The sequence below is a fragment of the Penicillium argentinense genome (assembly GCF_028826775.1).
Source record: "Penicillium argentinense strain IBT 30761 chromosome Unknown utg000001l_segment0_segment0, whole genome shotgun sequence".
Lineage (NCBI taxonomy): Eukaryota > Fungi > Ascomycota > Eurotiomycetes > Eurotiales > Aspergillaceae > Penicillium > Penicillium argentinense.
The window spans coordinates 683,900-706,649 of NW_026622660.1; the positions used below are offsets into that span (position 1 = coordinate 683,900).

At 48.0% G+C, this 22,750-nt stretch overlaps 5 protein-coding genes across 5 annotated transcripts; 2 read left to right on the top strand and 3 right to left on the bottom strand.

Moving 5' to 3' along the window:
* Positions 1-309: 309 nt before the first annotated feature.
* On the bottom strand, positions 310-2,097 carry N7532_000206 (glycoside hydrolase family 72 protein; the record flags this gene model as incomplete). Its single annotated transcript, XM_056612710.1, has 3 exons — positions 310-1,765; positions 1,927-1,964; positions 2,041-2,097. The coding sequence occupies 3 exons, from the start codon at positions 2,095-2,097 to the stop codon at positions 310-312; spliced, it is 1,551 nt and encodes a 516-aa protein (XP_056479934.1).
* A 1,053-nt stretch (positions 2,098-3,150) lies between these two features.
* N7532_000207 (uncharacterized protein) lies at positions 3,151-3,697 on the top strand (the record flags this gene model as incomplete). The annotated part of the gene is given in 2 exon segments (XM_056612711.1): positions 3,151-3,320; positions 3,337-3,697. 2 exon segments carry the CDS (start codon positions 3,151-3,153, stop codon positions 3,695-3,697), a joined length of 531 nt encoding a protein of 176 aa, XP_056479935.1.
* A 4,363-nt stretch (positions 3,698-8,060) lies between these two features.
* N7532_000208 (hscarg dehydrogenase) lies at positions 8,061-9,242 on the bottom strand (the record flags this gene model as incomplete). Its single annotated transcript, XM_056612712.1, has 4 exons — positions 8,061-8,323; positions 8,383-8,646; positions 8,779-8,932; positions 8,982-9,242. The coding sequence occupies 4 exons, from the start codon at positions 9,240-9,242 to the stop codon at positions 8,061-8,063; spliced, it is 942 nt and encodes a 313-aa protein (XP_056479936.1).
* A 5,279-nt stretch (positions 9,243-14,521) lies between these two features.
* Positions 14,522-16,362, top strand: N7532_000209 (Major facilitator superfamily domain general substrate transporter; the record flags this gene model as incomplete). Its single annotated transcript, XM_056612713.1, has 4 exons — positions 14,522-14,793; positions 14,876-15,121; positions 15,179-15,248; positions 15,307-16,362. 4 exons carry the CDS (start codon positions 14,522-14,524, stop codon positions 16,360-16,362), a joined length of 1,644 nt encoding a protein of 547 aa, XP_056479937.1.
* Positions 16,363-20,025: 3,663 nt separating this feature from the next.
* Positions 20,026-22,254, bottom strand: N7532_000210 (uncharacterized protein; the record flags this gene model as incomplete). The annotated part of the gene is made up of 1 exon (XM_056612714.1): positions 20,026-22,254. The coding sequence occupies one exon, from the start codon at positions 22,252-22,254 to the stop codon at positions 20,026-20,028; it is 2,229 nt and encodes a 742-aa protein (XP_056479938.1).
* Positions 22,255-22,750: the final 496 nt, after the last annotated feature.

Sequence of the window (22,750 nt, forward strand, 5' to 3'; positions counted from 1 at the left end):
CTTATGGCCAGGTCTGCGGATTAGCTTGGGATTTTGGCTTGGAGGCCCACCTATCGTAGAGCTATCGATCTAAAATTAGCTGTCAGCTTTGAGGGACCCTCTCAAGATGTCATGCTAGTATCTTTTTGGTGGTGTCAGCTTCCGTGTACAAGATATAGAGGCAAGCTTGATGTGCGTAGAAAGCAAATTGCCAAATTCATTGATTTTTGGCGTTAGTAAAATACCTAGAAGCCCCCTTGCTAGGTCTGAATGGCGAAAACAAAAGAAGATTGAATAACAAAAGTCGTGATGGAATCATCACGGAACCCTTCAAAGAACAAGCATCAAAGAACCGACCATGGCCGCCGCGACGAGAAGACCGAAGCTAAGCCATCCATTCACATGCACCGGCGTAGGCGAGGCCACATGACCCGCGGCTCCCTTGGAAGTCGAAGTCGCTGCAGCTGTACCACCCGTCACAGTCCCAGTCCCAGCCGTGCCACCAGCCTGGCTGATTAACGACTTGCAACTATCCGAGGATCCACTCGAAGACTGAGTCTTCGCCTTGCCCTTAAAGTCGCAGGCAGAGGAGACCTTGTTTTGGCTCAGGTAGTAGCTATTGAGGGCCTGGGACAGCTGGTCCTTACTGTTGCAAACACTATAAGCACCGTATTCACCAGTGGTCGCATTGTGGGCGATGCCATCGCAGATGTTTTTTCCATAGCCGCAAACCTGACCGAAGAGCTCACCATAATCCTTCTCATCAAGATCCTCGCTGACAACACAATCCAGGCTCTTGACCATGCAGTCACAAAGGTCGGAGTTAGGGGTTGGCGGCAAGGGGCTTGCCTTGGCCAGCCAGGTCTCATCGACGGTCGGGCAGGACTGGGGAGACTTGGTCGGTTTGTAATTGGCGCTGTTGACACCGGTGACAGTAGCACTTGCAATTTTGGTGGATAGATCTTTGAAGTCGGATGCAGTAGTGACGGAACTGCCGGAGACAGTGACAAGGCCGTATTTATCTTTGCCGCTGTCAAAGTACATGTAAACAATGCCACCACTCCAGACATCATTCATCTTGTTGCTGTACAGCACGGGAACATCACTGAAGCTGCGCTTTCCGCCGGTGACACATCCGTATTCGGAGAAGAAGATGGGGATCGAGTAGTTTTTGTACTGGTCGGTCCGCTCCTTGTAGCCGGAATTCTCAAAGGTATTGTCACCGCACCACTCGTAGATGTTGTAACCGTAGAAGTCAACCGCACTAGCCAGATCATCACCACAGTTAAGGTACGAGGTCATACCCTGACGGATCTCCTTCTGATCAGTCGCAGCGTATCCGATACCGAGCGACTTGCGGTAACCCTTCTTCTTGATGTAGGACTTCATGTCGCGCGCGGCAGCCTTCACGAAGGCAACGGAGTTGGTCTGGTTGGCACGGTTGACGACTTCATTGCCTGCAAAGAAACCGATAACATTGTCGTACTTCTGGAGCGAGTCGACTACAGCAGTGTACCGCTTATACTCATTGACTGTCCAGACGGGGTCATCAGCCTTGATGGAGATGTCCGGCGAGGACAAGTCGCTAATCACGTAGATGCCGGCGTCGGCGAGCTTGCTCATGCAGTCGTCGTGGTCTTTGGAAGGATCAATGGCGTAGGTACGGATGACGTTGGTGCGCACCTTCTGCAGGTATGGAATATCGCGCTCGCACTTGGAGGCATCGATGAGCGGGTCGACGTATTTCTCTTGGCTGGTCTGACCCGTTCCCTTTGCTCCGCCGCCGCTGTAGTTCTCTGCGATCTTGTCAGCCCTGGCTTTGGGGAGAATGATTTTCTGAATGACACACCTTGGTAGGCAATGCCTCGGATGAAGCTGTTGAAACGTTACCAGGCAGTCACTGACGATGGGGTGGAAGAGGGGGTGGGGGGGGGTATGTAGTCTCACAATTCAGTTCCGTTGTTCGAAAAGAATAACTTGGACCCCTGGGAAAGCAGCATGTTAGTATCGCATTTGTCTCCAGTTGCACGCAAGACTCGCCTTGATTTCAATGTTTGGCACAGCGGCGAGGGCATACCCCGCCAGCATCGAAATGCCGAGCCTGACGGAGATGCGCATGTTGAGCGATCAAAACGAAAAAATGCGAAATAGAAATCTGGATCAGGGTGAGGGAAAGAGGTGTCAACGAGAGGGGATGGAGAAGACGGGGTAAACAAACGGGAGGTGGAAGGATGTTTGCCATAGCCCGCAGCGGAGGAAGGAACGACTTTGCGGCGATGCAGCCATCCTTCCGTGACACCCGACACCACATTCAGCTATCTCTCACTAATTACTGTGTACAGACGCATTGAATCGGCAAATTTCAGTGCGATTAAAGACTAGGCACTCTGGAAAGCAGGCTCCATAGGGCAGATGTGTTTTACATCTATGTCGGGTGTTGGCCAATGCCACAGAAAGTGGTTCTGGACCCTGGAGGCATCGAGACATGTTCATCCTTGAATGCAACGCTCAGATCAATTTGTGGGGCGGGCAGCCAAGTATACAAGTGGATTTGTGACGGCATCCGCGAATCGTGTTTGCTAATTGAATCCTCTCTACCCAGAGTCCAAAAATAGACGAACTATTGTCATTAGCAAACAATTCAAAGCTGTCGCCGTGCCGCACTTCTGGGAATGATGGTTGAAATGACATATCAAGTCTTTTCTCGTTCTCTAGTGGCATGGCACTGTTCCATCATACTCGCTCAGAAGATTGGTAAGATGGATCGAAAAAATCCCAAGCTAATACCGCGCAGCACTGACACCCGTCCATTTCTTTCCTCATGGGCCAACACGAATGATCGAGGCGGAGTGCGATGCTGGGTCATACTGGAAGAAATGTGGCGATGAGGCCCTTGCACATGGTGTCATGGGCCAAATCATAATGGTATGAGAAATATCAATCGAGTATAGGGACACACTAATCTGGAATTAAATTGGGAGCCCATTGGGGTTTTCTTGGAGACAGAATTGAAGTTGCAACAAATCCAGATCCATTCAAGGGTTTCTGCCCCTATGTGAACCTTGCGACGTACACAAACTGGATCCCCAGCGCGGATATACCCACCGCAAAACGATGTATTGACATGCTCGCCGCTAATGGGTTCAATGTATCCGAGAACAACAAATCCTAATGTATTCACAACACATTTCAATCCTTACCCGCATGTTCCCAGACTCCAGTCGCTGCCCGCCGACAACTATAGTGTCAATGAACGCTCGATTCGATCTGCACTATCATGCCAAAATTGGGGCAACGCTTCGCCCGCTTAAAGAAGAGAACTATTTTATTATTGGAATTGGGTGGTGCCGTACACAGTGTGTACCGGAACGTATGGCAGCCGATGGTACTTTACCGCGATACTCTGGGCCAGGAGTCACCCCAGAAATTTGGCCCTGGACTTCAGACAGGCGTCAGAAGACATGATTCGTGTCCAAATCTGCGTCTCTCAATGATAAGGTTGATGAAACATCCTCAATATCGTGATGCTCATGCGACCGATGACCACTTTATGGTTCCTGTGTTGTGTGCAGACGTGGCTGGCGATTGGGAAGATTGCGCAACGAGTAATGATTTAGGTGCTGAAACATGGGAGCGAACGAATATGTGCAATTCCCAATGCACTCTGGGGGATATGCCGCTGGTAATAAATGAATTACCCCCTAGAACGGGATTTTGAGGAAGTATATCGCCATACGAACGCAGTTTGCATCCTTTTTGTGTAGATCCAATATGGAACAGCCATTGTCGCATCAAATCACGTGATGGTTTCCGTGCAATGCGCCAGACCAATCAGAGGCCGTAGACGCAGACGCATTAGAGCCTAATGAAGTAACTATAAGATGAAAACAAAAATTATCAGACAAAAGGACAATAAGCCAAAAAAAATTATGAGAGCAAAAACATACAACAGCAGGGATTCGCATGTGGTCACCCACCATACTACTAACCTGCCGGCGTGTGGCTTAAGTACGGCTGAGCGGACGGGAAGCCCTGTTCTCCACACCCTATGGTCGTATGTATCAGAATTCAGATAAAAGGGGCTCATATAGACAGCGAACTAGAACGTGAGGATAACCAGGACTAGACCTGGGCATGGGCCGGCCTATGGACAAAAACCTCGTGGGTCGGCCCATTTGGGCTGGCCCACGAATGGGTCAGTCGGCCCACGATTTGGCCCCCAAATCTGCATAATAAATATTGTAGTGGGGGAGACCTCCCCCTACTACATGGGTGCCATCCATGCTATGTGACATAGCCGGCAGTATACGATGGCCGGATAGCTAGTTCTAGAATACACCTTCTTACACCCCCCCCTGACCTGACCCCTACATTTGGGATTCTCGCTATTTCCTGATTGCTACGCGTGTGTTTTGTGGTGGTTTTTCTGCTGAATCGACCCGCACGTCTCAGCGCGTGCTGCCATCGAGCGTTCCCCTCTTCAATATATAAAATATCCAGAATTACTAGCGTAATTTATAGCTGTCTTAAATCTTATACCGAATTACAGAATAGATTACGCACAGCGTAATAACTTGAATATATATATCGAAGTGTTCACGATCAATTAATTCAAATTGTCCTTCTGCTCTTGATGTTAATTTTCTGAAATCTCGACGCAGGTCATTTTTGCTTGATTTTTTAAAGTATCGTATAATAAAATATAACTTTATGTATGTTTAAATGCTTTCTTGTTTACGAATTAGATGTAGGGATGGATTAAATCTTTTATATAGTGAACGTGGAAGGGTGAAAAAAAAGTTGTCGATGAGATAAAAACTGCGGGGGATGCCGTAGCACGAATTTCGAAGGCAAATGGGCCGCCCCATGGGCCGGCCCATGGGACTAACTAATAAAAGATATTCAGATGTGGGACTTAGTGACTAAATAGCCAATTATCGCGAACATTGGAGACGCGTTATCCCGGGCTTTCTGCGCCTGGCATGATAGCCCAGGCTATCTACGGACTCTGTATTCTAGCTTAAATATAGGCCAACCTATCTCCTCTTTATAGTCAACGATGATTTCTCTCTAACGTTGGGATTATTGAGCTTTCTTACCAAACTATCATGTCTCAACTATCGGATATCTACTCAGTACCCTTTTCAGAGAGTGGGGAATTTGATGATTCATCCTATCTTTTAACGGATAGCGTCGCGCCCGAGCACTCTGCAAGCCAAACGCAGCTTCCTCCCCCTCTCTCTGTTCCCACCTCTCTCAGACGCTCCACAGATCCAGCACAAACCTACGTTCTATGCGAAGATATGAATAAAGAGGATTTCGTGGATTGGTGGATCCAGACCCAGAGTGGGCACTCTGAGCACCAATCTACTTTCTGGGATCGAAAGGGCCAGCGAGCAGATATATGGGCCGACTTCGAACAGGTTGCCCATTTTATTACTGGACAACCTAAGGTGATGTGCAAGAACTGCGGAGCAATTTTGAACCATCCGAAGTCTCTATTTCATACCAAAGCAGGGACGGCAGGGAAGCAAGGAACAACTGCTCTACGAAGACACCTAGAACGGGCAATATGTAAAACAAAGGGTCAATCAAGCATCCGGCGGCTACTACAGAAGCAGGCAAGTCTCTCATTTATTTATTCCTAGATCAAAGCTAATTTTGCTACTTAATAGGCAAAAATCGCACCAGAGCCGTTCAGCGAGTCCCGTTGGGAACACCAATTAGTTTCTACAATTACTACCTTACGACTTCCCTTTACGACTGTTGAACATCCCGAGTTCCTTAAGCTTCTACAACTAGCTCAGAAATCGCCAACAGCTATAAGCCTTCCCTCTCGAAGAACCTTACAGCGTCGAATTCAAACAAAAGCACAAGATCAGCAGAAAGAAATACTTCAGAAGCTTCCACCAAAGGCAAAGCTCTCAATAAGCTTAGATTGTTGGACTTCCCCTTTCCAACAGGCCTTTATGGCAGTGTCTGGTTACTTTATTGACGCTGATTGGGAATATCGGGAGGTTTTACTAGGATTTGAGCCTCTGTCTGGTGTTCATACTGGGGCTTATCTAAGCACAGTTGTTCTAGACCTGCTTGAAAAGCATAGGATCAAAGAGCGAGTGTTAGCTGTCACAATTGATAATGCGTCTAACAATTCGACTCTTATTTCATCTCTGCAAGACTCTCTTCAATCTCAGGGCCTTCGTTCTGATACTCTTATTATCCGAGTACCATGCCTCGCCCATGTGATTCAGTTGAGCCTAAAGCAGCTCCTTGGTCAAATGAAAGCCAACCCAGTGAATGAGAATGTCGATACGGTCTGGACTGAAGAGCATACGAAAATAGCTCGCCAAACAGCAAGAGAGTATAGTATGGCGAATACACTTAAGAAGGTTTGATCTCAAACTATTCTTTCTACCTATCAAACATATACTAATTATACAATTGTTTAGATCCGAAACCTCGCTATCTTCATCAATGCAAGCCCCCAGCGCCGTGAATCCTTCCAAAACCTCCAGTCTAATACACCTCGATTATTCCCAATCCAGGATGTCAGGACGCGCTGGAATTCGACCTTCTTAATGCTCCGCCGGGCTAAGAAACTACAACCTGTGTTTGATACGTTCTGCTCCGAATTTCATCATTCTCATCTTCAGGTCACATCAAATGAGTGGCGGCGGGTTGATTACCTGATCTGTATCACCCAGCCTTTCTACAGATTCACAACTGCTCTCTCAAAAACAAAAGACATAACGATTCATACTGTTTTCAGTATTTACAATCGTCTCTTTAATCATCTTGAGAGCCGGATCCGCCAGCTACAACGGAAGAAGATCGGATGGAAAAGACAAATGCTTGATGCTCTGAGAGCAGCCGAAAGTAAGCTCAGGGATTATTATATGATGACTGACCTTGAAGGTCTTAGTGATATATACTCAACTGGGACTATTTTGGCGCCGCAGTATAAGCTTGAATTCTTCCAGACCTCAGATTGGCGGGATGACGAGAAAGTCTTTGCTGCCCAATACAGACAAGCTCTCGAAGCCCGAGTTAAGCACTACGAGGATAGTGTATATAGCTCTCTCTCACAGACTGGAGGTTTACAGACTGTGAAGCCTACGAGTGAGATTGATCTACTACTCGCTTGTGGTAGTCGGCCTACTGCCCCAGTCCCTGAGTTCACTCAGTATCTGGAGAGTAGTAAGTGGTCTTCTATTCTTAAACCAAACACTCTTTCTAATTTAAATACCTTAAACAGGCACGGTATCAATGCCTCCGCGCGAATTCTGGAGAGATCATGAACACAGATTTCCAGTACTCGCAGCTCTCGCTCGAGATTTCCTTTCCGTCCCAGCCACTGGCGCAGGCGTAGAGCATCTCTTTAACTCCGCGCGTGATATCTGCCACTATCGCCGTGGCTCACTACAATCGAGTACTATTCAGGATCTAATGCTTCTTATGTGTGGGATTCGATTTGATCTAGAAGAGGAGCAGCTTGCTTTCGTTCGGGAGTACGCAACTGAGACTGAGATAGAACTCCAACAAGAAGAGATGGATGAGCGTACGCAGGAGGGCATTCTGGAGATTAGTGATAATGAAGAAGGCCCTGCGCAATATGATTCGAAGAGGCGAAGGAGTGTTAATGAGCCTGCCGAAGAGCCTGAGGGGGAGTCTGAGCCTGAGGAGCCTGATTTGCCTGAGCAAAAACACAGCGTGTTTCAGGGAAAGGTTCGAAAGCGTTCAAGGTTATTAGATGGCTATGAGATATAGTTGATTTCTACAGTAATATCAAAATGCCCTCTTTCAACTGAATATCGTATATAACTAAGAGCAATCAATCATTCTTGTTACCAAGGCATTACAGCCAAGAGCACGCGTAAAGTACATAAATTATGAAAGTCACATGTACACTAGTTTTCGCCCTAAAATGGGTCGAATGGGCCGAATGGGCCGGCCCATGAATGGGCAGAAAATCGATTTTTCGGCCCATGGGCCCATGGGTTCTGCGCAGGTCTAACCAGGACCACGCGTCGGGATTCTGATGAATAGTGAGTGCATCGATGTACATCGCAGTGAACCTCTTCTCAGGCCTGAGATGTGCCAAGTTTCTTGGCAAACCACGAACTCAATGATGCCAAACTTACAGTTGATGCATCTTTTCCTTGAGCAGTAGCAGCGAGCCTTTTCAATTCCAGAGGTACATCGGTGCAAGAGTCCTCAACAAAGTAACGGCCGTTAGTGGCTTCACCATAAGCAAATAGCAGCCTGCCATCTTCCATCTCAGGAATGCTTTCGCCAAGGCTTTGCCAAGATGGCAATGGGACATAGCGTGCTTTCTTTCCAGTACCTAGACGAGAAGGAAACAGTCAGAGAGATCCCTGGGTGGTTCTGAAAATATCCACATACTTTCGGAGAAGGTTTGGACGAATTGAGGCAGAGATTGAATATCGCTCACAGCCTGAATTGTCTTGCCATTCCAGCGTTTCGGGTCAAGCAGAATTCCATGGACGAGGTCACCAAAGTCGTCCACGATCGCGATAAAGGGCGCACCGCTGTCATTTCCCCACTTCGGCAAGTGAAGACTCAAGTAGCCCTCGGCATCGGGGAAATAAGGAAATCCTTGGTGAAGCTTGGCCATCTTTTCAGACAGAAACAGCTCAAAATACCACCCTGTATGGATGAAGGCGATCGTTTCAAATTGATCCGTTTCTTGAGCATATTCCGCAACAGAGGCTTTCACTGAATGACATATGATCTTGTCAACTTTGGCTAGTGTACTCTAGCAATGGTAGTATCACTCACTGTCCATTGTCTTGATCTTCATCTTTCCCCCGGTTGCTTCTCCAGCCGGCCTCATGGAACTGAGAACAAGGTTCTTCACTCCACCGGCAACCATACCGTCAACAACGATCTTTCCGAGATCAAACTCCGTAGGCCCATCGGGCTGGCTGAAGATCTGTGATGCTATTAGCACAAGGAATGAGGATAATAGATTAGCGACTTACCGGATCATCGGAATTGGTATTCACGAACGCTCCCCAGGAACCAGAGAAGGCCCTCTGCATGTCATCCTTGTTCCACCCATTTCCTTTAACAACTTCAACACCGAGTTTGTGCAGCACTTGGCACTTCTCAGATTCGGGATTTCGGGTGATCGCCCGGACCTGGAAGTTGGAGACTTGGTCTCTTAAGAGTGAACAAGTGACAGAGTTGCCTTGAAGTCCAGTCGCTCCGAAGACAGTGACCACCTTTTTTTTAATTGCCATTTTGTCTGTTTACGAGATGAAAAATGCGTAGCAAGTGTATGGGCACAGATCGAGGTGAAGAGAGGCTGGGCTTGGGACAAGTAGGTTACACAAACACGTTGCTGTGAGGCCTCAGGCGCATGGCACGTGACAGTTCACCACCCATAGGTATTCGCGACTATTAGATCAAAATTTAATACCCTTCTATCTCCATCAAGATACACCATATCTCATTCTCACTGTCAGGAGTCAAACGCAAAGAAGACCGATATGGAGAGTCTGAGTCCGGGAATGGTCAACTCAATGTAGAATACGTAGAATACAATTCAGATTCAAAAAATTGGTGGAAAAGTTCCGATGGAAAGACATGAGTCGAAAATAGAGTGTTTAAAAAACAAAAACATAAAACATACAATAGCGTTTGTATGTCGGTGGTCACCTAGCGCCCACGATTCTGTCTAAGACGGCTCGCCGCCCTATCTGGCCCGGGTTCAGGGTCTGTTCACCTCTTCACCTGAACCACCGGAACTGGCATCCAAAAGGTACACTCGCGCCTTTTCACCAGGGCAAGAATTAACGAGACCCCCATCGAGCACTTTTTGACACAAAGAATGGGGGATTTTCGCTCCTCGTTACCAAAATCTTTTTATTCACATCGCTTTTCTCCTTGATAATTTGATTTCCTGATAATGACACTCGATCGAGGTTTTGCTCTAATCGATTTAGACGACATCGACAATAAGGAAATACGTCGCTATGTCTTACCGCGGACAGAAAATGGCTATCAGCGAGCTCTGGCTTGAACGGTAAATATATTTGTAGAGTCCTAATAAATAAGACTCTACAGAAGAGAATATCAATATTAAGCTAATTGTTTAGTTATTGAAGAGGGGAACGCTCGATGGCAGCACGCGCTGAGACGTGCGGGTCGATTCAGCAGAAAAACCACCACAAAACACACGCGTAGCAATCAGGAAACAGCGAGAAGCCCAAATGTAGGGGTCAGGTCGGGGAGGTGTAAGAAGGTGTATTCTAGAACTAGCTATCCGGCCACTGTATACTGCCGGCTATGTCACATAGTCTGGATGGCACCCATGTAGTAGGGGGAGGGGTCTCCCCACTACATTATATACCACACTGATAATAGCTTTACCTCTATAGATGCCACAAAGCTTATTATAGCCGCCACAATAAGCTGCAGTTCACAGAAATGTGCTTTGAATGTGATATCCGGTTCACAGATGCGGGCGAGTGGGAGACTCACTGCTCTCAACATCTTGAAAAGCCGATAACACTACTTCGCTGTGATCCTTTGACCTTTCGCAACGCTGCCATCAACGCAGGCTTTTGTCCCTTTTGCCTGGGAAACAAGAATCTTTCTTCTTCGAGAAGAATGTTCCAATTTATCATAAGCCCACCAGCACAGCATTCGCATACTCAAGGCCACTTAACAGAACTGAACAGTTTTAAATATACCCATCCGTCCTGTTTACTTGATTTCGATGGCAAGGAGCTGCTAAGCATATCTATCACCTTATGGATACTCATTGCTGGCACCCAAGGAAAGAGTCACCTAAGAAAAGGAAACATGATCAGACTGGATAAGGCTGTTAATCCAGAAAGGAGAACTATACGGGGATAACCCCACTCTTGGATATGGCTTTTCAGCATTCGCCCACATTGCCCATTGTTTTGTATGGTAAATTGCGTCATACTAGAAGAACTGTGTCGTAACACGCAGTACACTAGCTCCGAGACCATTTCAACAGGTCAGCAAGGTGGTCGCTCATTTCATCAACCAACATAATTCTTCCTATTGGCCATACCTAGCATAGCCCGTACAAACATCCTCTGATTGACAAAAGTACTTTTGCGGTGCCACTGTATATACAGGGGCGGTCAGGGCATGGCAGAACAGGACCAGGGTCGGGAGCACCCAGGTCTTTATACAGGTAGCAGCGCCGATCGGGAAGGATCGGAACTGTCTAGGCATGAAATAGCAGGTAACAAAAGAAATAAGATACAGGATAAGGGTAGAAAGATCACACTCGGCTTCAAGTCGCGGTGAGCAATGCCTGCTGAATGGATGTACTTGAGTCCGCGCTGTAGATAGTCGGTAAAAGTAGGCCACTTCAAGGCATGTGCGTACCATGACCTGGTAGAGAAAGAACTGAGTTTACCCATTTTCTAAAGGCCCTTGTTTAAGTAACCGTTGCAAGTCTGTGCGCATGAGACTTGTCACTATGTATCTGCCGCAGCCATCAGAAACCGAAGTCATGACACTAGCACTACTACACGTACACATGCTGCGAGGGAGAAATAAAGGTATCCGTCATATTAACTACCTGTATGGATATTAGCATCTTGATTGTTCTAGCATGGTGTTGCATGCTTACATTGTCGTGCTGGATATCTTTTAGAAGCCTTATCTCCCGGTAAATGCATTCTGTAGATTCCTTGAAACTAAGGCTCTTGCGTATCTTCTTAATCTCAACATACTCGCGGTTTATCTCGTCGAATGCCGAACTGTCCCGTTTTAGCAAGCTGCGCCGACCCGTGGAGAATACGATTCTCGGCGAAGGCTACCAACCATAAAACCCCGTAGCTCCCTGAAGCTAGTGGCCGAGTTGTATGGTATCTGTATCGCTCCGTTGGTATGCTGACCAAGATAGAGCGGTGAGGTTAGGTACCTATTTTGCAGTTCGAACACCGCGCCTGAGATTCGCCCTTTCGAGAAGATAGTCATGTCGTAGAAACGAGACGCCAATGGAGAAGGTTTCCAACCGACTGGCCAAGGAAAAGCATTTATTAGTAGGCATATGTAGCAGTCGCCCTGTGTATATCGGTTGCCGTTCAGTCTGTGGGAAACGCGAGGCTCTGCGGTTGCCGCAAGCGGGTTGTCGATTACAATGTTACATAGCATCCGGTTCGACGGGCGGCTTTGGGCTATACCGGGTACCCATTTGGGTCTCGGGTTGGGATGCCCACATGGCAACCCGCCCACGGATTTGCTGACTAAGACCCGACCCAACCCACGGGTTTTCGATTTTCGTGGGGTTCGGGCGGAGGGTCGGTTTTGGAGAGGCCTAGTCTGCAGTGCTACACTCTCTTCGCGATGGCGTAGAAGATGCCTATTAGCTCTGTCGCGTGAACTAACCAACGGTCCATCGGCCCGACTTGCATTTGTTCGGATTCCACGACTTCCAGATTTTTATCCAGTGCGACCACGGCCGCGCCTAGATGGTTTTCAAAACGTTTTCAAAACCCCGAGGCATCCGAATACTCAATCACATCAGACGTGGACCGCGCAGTCTCCGCCCGTTCCCTCGCTATTTCTCGGTTCTCGATCTCAATCTCCGCGAAGGCATCACCTGACCTACCCCCAATCCATTTGAAGTATCAGAAGAGCGAGCTAGATGGTGTTCTCTCTTATCAATACCCAGTATGAGTATGGACTTCGATTTCCGTACTGATACTTATGGCAAGATGGAATGGATTTTGAATCGCGCAAAGATGCACAAGCTGGAGAATGGTTGGTTTGACATGCATATTCAGATGGTAGGCGAAAATGGGATCTAGTAGTGACAGTACGGCCACCTAGCTTGGTGTTTGAACACAAACGGGGAAATTCGAGCAGAGCAGTGTCCGCTCTCTGATTTACATGAAGATGGGACGGCGATAAATGGCCTGGCCTCAAAAAGTAGCGATATTCGGCGCCTGATTCACCGTCCATTTATCGTTGTGGCGCAGAGCAAAAATTTAATTCAGACACGTATTATTTTTTATCGTGTGAGGCATTTGACCACATCCCGAGTTAGTCCGACAATCCCCTCCGTCAATTGAGATCAAGGGGATTTAAGTCGATAGAAGGATGCGGCCAAGAAGCTTTCGGCCAGGCCCCGATGGTGATGGGAACTAATCCAAACCAACGCCACCAGATTGGCTCGGACTGCCGTGAAAGTTTGTGCGACTTACCAATCAAAGCCGACGCCCGACAGGAGAAGGCTGAAAACTGGGGACATCCCGCGACCACGTGCCTTCGCCCTCGCTCGCCAAGACGAAGTTGGGGAAGTAGTCCTTGGCGGGTGGCGGGGACAAGCTGGGGTAGAATTCGGTGTTTCTCCGTGGAGGGACGCCACCACGCGAACCGTAGATGGTTGGAGCCAAAACGCCGGAAGCCCAGGCCCTGCCTAGTGGACGGCGGCAATGGGACCTTAATTCCCAGCCCACATTTTTGACTTCTGATGTCGCGGGTGTCTCGAATCTTTTGAAGAGGGTTATCCCCCGCCCCCGTCCTATCAGACTAAGCGTATTTTTGTTGGTAGGGTCAGGCCCGCAGTCCTATTGCAGTTCATAGTTACACTTCATTCTCGCTTCGTCTCAGCTCTTTGTAAAACTTGGTTACTAGTAGTCAGTATACGGGCTTCTCCCTCCAACTCCACCTCTTCAATTGCCGAAAACAGGTTTGTAGACATACCTTTAAGCACCTAGTGCAATAAAGACATGTGCAGGGTGCATACAAGCTGTGGAGATAAAAGTGATATGCTAATAAGATACTCCTTTTGGCAGGGCAAAGGCCAAAGCTCAGCCTCATTGCTAACCTAGTGGAAACGGTAAGTTATCCAAAAGAAGAAAGGGCCCTCTTGCCAACCTGGAAGAGAATATGTAACGCACTTGGGGGCTTGGCATGGACACGCTTTGCAAGCTTCCTCGTGTCCTACAAATGGTGCCGCGGAAAGGACTTATGCCAAGCAGCATGGCTTCTCTCGGTATACATCTTGATTTCCTGGGAACGTCGCTCGGGATTTCTCCGGTAGTGCTCACCTCTCTAGTTTTCTCATCAGGGAGTTGACTAATATAATTGAGAAGGGCGTGCTTTGTAGTCGTAATATTCATTAACTCTGCATCGGAATAATCGAATGAACTTAAAAGAACAACTAATTCATACCAGGTAGGGTACGCGCAGAACTCTAAGCTTAGCGACCATGATATCATTGCCCGATAACCGGACAATTTGTAACTCAACATCGTGCGAAGTAGTTTGATGCAATACTCGAGACTAAAGTAGCTCTTTGCCGAGCCACCCCCGCTAATAGTAGTGGTCCATTCATGAGGCCGGTACCTGTCGGTATCTGAGCCCCGCCGCGTGGGATTAATATTTAATGATCGGTGCCCCTGTTGTTACACACCTTTTTCTTCGGCTAGAACATCTTCTTCATATTTTCTTCCTAGTTCGCCTCCAACTTTGAGGACCCCTGGTTTAGATCCACGGCCATACTAAACGAAGAACATCGCCCATCATGGCGGGTGGTGCTGCTATCAATGTCTTCCAGTTTAACACAGGAAGTCTGCCTAAAGAAACACTAAACTGGAGGCTATGGTTTGCAGTGTTCACGTTTGGTATCATGGGTGCTGCCCGTGGAGTCGATGAGGGCCTCATCACAGGTGTCTTCAATTCTCATTCATTCAAGCAGTCTCTCGGAATTGATGATCTCAACGAGGATGAGCTGGCCAGTGTCAAGGGTACTGTTTCCTCGATGGTTCAACTCGGTAGTGTCGCGGGTGCCCTGCTGTAAGTATTCACTTTGAAAACACATTGCCCTCATCTTTCAATCCCCGTCACGACTCGTATGCTGATTATGCTTCAATTGCAGTGCTTTTATCGTTTGCGATCGTATTGGCCGTGTTTGGGCTACTCGTCAGCTTTGTATCCTCTGGATTCTCGGTATCGCCATCTTCATAGGGAACAATGGCAATATGGCTGCCGTATATGCCGGTCGTTTCATTGCTGGTATTGGTATTGGGCAAACCTGTGTTGTTGGTCCCATCTACCTTTCAGAAATATCCCCCGCTCCTATCCGTGGTCTTTGCACGTGTATGTTTACTGGTGCTGTGTACCTGTGAGTCCATCATTGTACTCTCTGTGTCACACGATGCGATGCTAATGCTGAGATTAGAGGTATCATGCTTGCCTATTTTGCCAACTGGGGTACTGAGCTTCATATGGGGGATACCTTCAACCGCTGGGTAGGTCTTGGTCTCTGTAGCCATAGCCCCGATGGGTTAACTAACACTTTCCAAATAGGCTGTTCCCACCTCGATCCATCTAATGTTTGCTGGTATCACTCTTATACTCTCACTTTTCGTGCTGGAGTCTCCCCGTTTCTACGTCAAGCAGGGACATCGTGAGAAGGCACTCGGGATTCTGTGTAGCCTTCGTGGCCTACCAGCCGACCACCCATACGTCCTTGATGAGATGACCGAAATGGATGTTGCTTTCCAGGAAGAGATGGAGGCTACCCTCGGCATGGGATGGAAGGGCCTCTTCAAGGAGATTCTTGGAATCAAGAGGAACTCGTACCGTCTGTTCCTCACCAATCTCGCTCAAAACATGGCGTGCTGGTCTGGTGGCTCCGCCATTACAGTTTACGCCCCTGATTTGTTCACACTTGTCGGCATCACCGGTCAGGAGCAGTCTCTTTTCTCCACTGTGGTCTTTGGAGTCGTGAAATTTGTTGCTTCTTTAATCTGTGCTCTATTCCTTGTCGATATGGCCGGTCGGAAACGTTCTCTTATCATTGGCATTGTTTTACAAACCATTGCCATGTTCTATATCGCCATTTTCCTCAACATCGTGCCTATCGCCAACAACCCTGACTTTTCGCCCAACAAATCTCAGAATCAAGCTTCGACTGCCGCCATTGCGTTTATCTACATTTCTGGTGCAGGCTGGGCTCTCGGATGGAACAGTGGCCAGTACCTGTTGTCATCTGAGTTGTTTCCTCTTCGCATTCGTGGTATCTGTTCGTCTATCACCATGGCCATGCATTTCGTCTGCCAGTACGCCGTCAACCGCGCCTTGCCTGAGATGCTGCTTGTTGATAAGGGCCTCGGTCCTGCGGGGACCTTTTACTTCTTTGGCGTCGTTTCCGTCCTTGGTGGTGTATGGGTTTGGCTCTTTGTGCCTGAGGCCGCGGGTCGCAGTCTCGAGACTATCGACAAAATGTTTGATCTTCCCTGGTATAGGATTGGTCTCTACGGAAGGAAGTTTGCCGAGGAGCATGACCGTGCACAAGAGGATATCCGCCAGAACGAGAAACTTGGTCAAGGCGCAGTGACTACCCACCACGAAAATGCCTAGTTTTCTGAATTGTCTATGATTGCCCTTTTGGAGGCATATGTGTGGATGACTACCGATGTATTGAGTAACGAGACTGCAGTTATTACTATTTGTAGTGATATTTCTTTCTGTGATTTAAGTGAATTCTGTTATCAACGGCCCTACTATCTCAACAACCTAACTCATGCAATAAAAACAAAACTCCCAAATTTTTACTAGCCTATGACTCTAAACCAAAATAGGACGGGTGGGGCAAACGATTCGAATGCCATACTAGATCGGCCAGGAGGCCAAGGTACTCCAGACAGAAGCTATCTCCAGGATCCAACTTCCCCCACTTATCGCGCGAGCGTTGACCACTTTTAGGACTCTACGGAAGGCTTTGTCGAGCCTTGGGGTTGTAATATCGAATGCTCTCTGTGGGCGGGTTCGGCTTATAAAACAAAGCGCTCGTCCAACAGGCGCATTCATGCTCTCTATCTGGTGTCGGAATCGGAGGTAACTCTAGACTAATTCCAAGCCTGTTGCTCAAATCACCCATGATAGAAACAGCTAGGCTACATATGGTTGCGTTGTTGGTGTGCGGAGGCGTGATTTTAGGTCGGATGGTTGAATGTCACTGAGTTTGTTTGTTTGGTGTCTTGAAACTGGACATGGAGCACACCTGAAGCGATTAGCTATAGATAGTGTAGATTCATCTGGATAGAATCTGGCTGGTTTAGGCAGGTCAATCGACGACACCACCTACCCAGGCGGTGGAACTTTCACCACTCCTGTTGCGAAAGGCTATGCGGACCTGATCCGATAATCCGTGAACCTTCGGACGAGGAAAGCGAAACATCGGAGGACGAACCCCAAACTGGAGATGATGCGAGACGAGAGCAGCAGTCTACTGATGAGTTTTCGGGCGGGGTCGGATGATGATCCTGAGATCTCAATCGAAAAAAGACCGACAAGCCTAGATTCATTGGAGTCCAGGGCAATCAAGGAGCAATGTCGGCACAATGGGGGGAAGGTTCTCTACTGGTGGCCTAAAGGCACTGGCTCGCAAACATTTGTCCGCTACGGAGATCGCTCTGCCCCAGTTTACCGAATCACAGCTGGATCTCACGAGATGTATGACTAGAAGCGCGTTGAAAAGGTCCTTACGACGAAGACTCGTGGTAGTCAAAAGGTCGAAATCATGAAGAATGGAATCCTATGCGAGGAGTGGCGGTTTAGTCGACAGCATGTCGAAGATATTCGCGCATTGGTTGGAAGGTTGAAGACGATGACGAAGTAGGCATCGACCCCTTGTCATTCATCCAACCGGTTCCTCATTCCGTGTATCCGTAAACACGAGCCTTGGTCAAGTGGAAAGATGGCATCTTCACCTTGGAGGGCAGGCAATTCATCAGACGTATCACGAACGGCTCCTCTCTTCAAGGCGACCAAGTAATCTACCAGAAAGCAAAAGTGCTTGAAACTGCCTATCGTCGTAGGCATGGCTGGGACCAATCTGATGGTGAAATTGACCCTGACGATAATAAATCGCCTAAACATTATGGCAATGTGAAACATCGGACTAGAATTGAAACCGATACTGAGACTGACGGTGATGGCCCACTGCGCTATTCCAATCGGAGACGAAAGCAAATGCCTGCTTTGGCCCGCTACCGTGGAAGAGCTCGATCTCGTTCTGAGGACGACGTGGATACACAGGGCAACGAATCGGGATCAGACCACGTGAAGAGGATCAGTGTTAGGTCAAGAAGATCCCCGCGAGGTCGAAGGAAAGGCGATTCGAAAGACGAAACGATCCGCATTCTGAAAGAACAATTGCAACGGCTTAAGATGGATAAAGGTAGGGGGCGTTAGCGCACTTGAGGTATAGGGGTTCATGTTGTCTTGCTATTTACGTATCGAGTACTTAGACGAGCAGGTCTCGCTCTCAGAATGTGTCTGCATTTTTTGCTTTTTCATACTTTACATCTCCATTTCAAACCTGTTTAGATACACTGTAAATTACGCATGATCTCACAAAGGATCTCCAGAAGACAACAGGCTCGTTTATGTCACGGTCCAAGCGGGCGAACTAGTGTCGGGGAAGTCCTTCCGAGCGGCAGCGTTCCGGAACTTAGCCCAGGGAAGCAAAATTAATGGGTCCACCCGAAAACTTTACATTCCAACGGCGGCTACAAACCCGGCGTTATTGGTCAGCAAACAGCTACGCCCACCAACAGCTTATGACCAGGATGCCGATGTGGTCCGACTTACTCAGAATGTAATGTGTTGCTTTATCGATGTTACGTTGAAAAGCCCCGCATCTGCGAGGTCTACCTTTACGGTAATCACATTATCTTCTTTTCCTTCTACTGGCCAATCGATTTCCCAGCGACCTCTATATGTTGATCGTGCCAGGATCAGCTCAGAGGTCGCATTCACCAGTGTTTCCAATGCCCTTGCCCCTCAGTGACAGCCAGCAGCTGACCGATCCTGCGCTTGGAAGAGGAGCACACCAAGGCCAATCGATCGGAGGCCCGGGGCTAAGTGGGGCGGAAACACTACTGGGCTAGAAAACCCCACATCAAAAACCACTAAGGCAACCCCGGCACCAGCTCTCCTACATTTCATACCTTCAGTCATCTTAGAAACAGAGACCTTGAAAGTTCCCGTCTCCCTCACCATAGCTTTATGTGATTGAAGGTGGTAGGTAGAAATGTTGACATTTTTGCATCTCTCTCATCAAGAAATTGTCTGTTCGAAGAGTTTCCCACAGGTCGGTATGAAGAATGGGGGAAGTGCCGCTTGCTCTTTCCTTATGTTTTGTCAGCGATGTTTCAAAGGCCAGAATCAGAAGATTATCTTCTAAAATGGGTCACACTACTTTATTGGGGTGCATGGTATTACATTCAAAAGGAATATCGTAGATGGAACATGGCATCGAGATCAAAAACAGAGTGAACTTACTAGACGCCGAGTAGAAGACTTTGCGAGTACTGCGATGTTGGCAGATGCAAACTCACTATGCGGCCGCTGGGAAGAGGCGGAGCAACTTCAGGAGCAGGTCCATGGAGACGAGAAAGATGAAATTCAGCGTGGACTATTCCTTCAAGCTGACTAGTATGGCCAACCTAGCATCCGCGCTCTGGAGCGAGATACTTCCACTTCTTGATCTGAGCACATTTTTCAACCTGCAACTTTTATTAGCTAGTAAGGCAAATACCTAGTGATCTGTCCAGCCAAATGCTCGTGCTAGGGGAAGCTAGATCTCCGCGGACGAGCGTATTGTTGACCACAGAGCCCGTATGTATTGGACAAGAGCTCAAGCGCATATTCAAGATCGCGAAACAATTTGATGTGGTACGCTTTCTGGATGATCGGGATCTTGAATATTATGAAGACAATACGATCTTCACCTCCTGTCTGCAGCCCAACGCAGCCCGATATTCCCTATGACCGGACGTCGACACAAGGTTAATATCATCTCAAGAAGGTAGGGTGCTCATCATACCAACAAACCAGTTCGGTGTACGGAGTGCGAGTTGCAGGAACGCATAAATATCATGCATAATGTGATAACTTAGCGAAAACTGTAAACATACTTCTTCTCATCCCGTGATCCGATAGTACAGATATCAATGAAGTCGACTAACATGGTGGTGTGTAGGTCAAAACTTCTCTTATGTGCAGGCAACTCTTAAGCTAGACAAGAGTATTTGCCTGCTCTCCTAGCACCGATGTATTGCGCACGCCGGATATTGGTTTTAGGAACTGGCGGCCTTTCAACCATTTCACGTCCTCTAAATCAATGACCACTAACTGGCGACTGAGGTCATCCCACAACATATTGCGCCACTCACTATCATTGTGGACAACTCCGTGCGATCGGAGCACAGCCAGAGCTTTCTCGCGCTCCTGGCGAAGGAAGATGGAATTCCGATCATTAACAGTATGCTGAAGCCGCATTCCAGAGTAGCTAAGGATCATCATCTGGGCCATTAACTTGCCGTGGTACCAATATGCAATGCGAGGCTTAAACTCTCCAAGATAGACGGGGATTTGCCGACCCTGTAAGCTCCTGAGGCGCTGGTAATTTTCCACTTCAACTTGAAGGCGATGCTGCTTTTCCACCGTTGTTGCTTTAATAATCACGGTATATCCGTGTGATAGGAGAGTGGCTTTTATGAGGTATCCTGTCCGACCACAGATATGCAGCTGCTCGAACCCAAGATTTCGATCTTGGGTAATTTGATGATGAAGCTGGCGTGTGAACTCCTGTGGCCCTATAGAGTGACCTTGGTGACCGTGGAATTTCCAGTTAGGGCATTTCATATCCAGAGGATCTCGGTTGACTATCCCGCGGATACAGGAAATAGTGCAGTATGGTCGTGTAGATTGCCTGTCTTTTCGAGAAGTCTGTTTGTTGTCCCGGCCAGCTTGTTTCCTTTTGCTTCCCCTAGTTGATTGATGTATATTGCCCTGGCTGCGGCTCGATCGGCTGCTTGATACTGCTGCGATAGATGGTGAGGAGGATCCCTCCTCACTACTGCTGCCTTCCGTCAACGAGGGCTTCGGTGTAGATGTGCTAGGTTGACAATGGGCGCGAGAGCGTGTGTTGTGTATTTTCAAATCTTGTTTCCAGCGCGAGGGCCGATAGTTTGAGGCCGGTGGGTCTTTACGGAGAGTTTCAGGAATTTCTCTCAACACATCTAGATATTCGACCTCCCAGGTCGACAGATTATTGTGTGCCGTATCGTGCCACTCTTGAGACGGACCTTCAGCAACTAGTGCTTGAAGGGTGAACGCAAGCACCTGTCCAATAGCAGTCCTGTGGAGACACCATTTATCATCTGCCTGCACGTCCTGATTCGGGATAGACAAGAAATATTGAACAATTGTGGGATCATCCTTTGGGATATGGAGGAAAACAAAAGCCTCCCCTGTGCAGATGTAGCCGTATCGAATTCCACTGACGATCATATATGAGAATATCTGAGTGACCACGGCAGCAACGAGTCGGGTGGTATAAAATTCAAATGTGTCACCATCCTTATTAATGACGTCGCGAGCTAGGTCCATCTGGTGTAGACCCGCTACCAATTCAGGGATTGTCAACTTGTGCGGTGCTTTGAACTCCACTGCATACGCTGGTATATATTGGTCATTAGTTATAAGGTGCACACAGAACTGGTCGGCGCGGCGATTGCGTCTTCGTGCAGTGCTAGTCCTCTTCTGTCTCCTTCTTCCTCTGCCACTTCCATACCTAGTGTTCACTGGGTGTTGGGGTGTCCGCATGTCCTGGAGATTCATTTGCTCTATGCTGTTCTCCTGTGAAGATTTCGACGGGCTCACACGGTCGTAGAAAGCAACTCGCCCCCGGATTCCGAACTCGTGACGAAGATGTCCATTATCTCGCAACGCCTCAATAACCATTTCGACAAAATAATCCACTGTGTCTCGCTCAAAATTTCGAAGGGACGCTTCCGAATAAATCGGCCAGTTCTGGATTCTCTGAACGAAAACATCTATTTGAGTATCAGATAGGAAAAGGGGGTGCGAGGTAAAGGCGGCCATGCGATCAAACTTTTGCCAGATTTGCTCTTGGAATTGTGGGAAGTCAAGCCAGGGGACAATGCGTTTTGGGTAAAGCCGATTGACTGGGTCGGTCGCATCGCCCTGGGTCGTGAGGGCCGCATTAGACTCAACGCGTATCGCTTGAGACAAAGAACGATGGCAGCGATCGAGAAGGCTGAATAATGTATTGGGCTGCAGTCGCTGTTCGGCTTCCACTCGCGCTTTGGTCTCTGCTTCACGCGCTTGCTTTGCCTCCTCCTCGCGATGCTCTGCCTCCTCTCGCGCTTTGGCCTCTGCTTCACGCGCCTGTCTCTCTTCGTCGAGCTGACGTCGTAGTTGAGCGATTGTTTCCTCCATTGCTTTTCAAAATTTAGCACATAATCGAGCGACAAAAAAACTTCAGTCAGCACCGCAGGGGATCTGCCATGGGGAACGGACTGTCAGGGCGAAGGGTTGAAGGGAGAAGAATATGTGACTGGATAACCTAACGTGATTTAATCCACTACCGAGCGGTCAACTACCACCGAGCGGTCAACCCCATCAAAAAACGCGTCCCGTCGCTGTACGCCTTCCTGACACCTTCAAAGGTGCATGCGCTAATTGCCAATGGCATGATCATATTTCCAATGCACGCTTGGGAACCGCCACGAGCGTCGGTATATCTCGTCAAATGCTGGCGAAATCCCTGAGCCTTCTCTAGTCGAAAAGTTGGTTGACTGAACAAATACACGAAATATTCATGGTGATTTCGTGGTGGTGAATGGGTGTGACTTTTCTTCTTACCAGTTTTCCTGTTTTTGTGTTTCTGCTTTTTTTTTGTTCTTTAAGGGCTATTAATATTATTACATTCTCT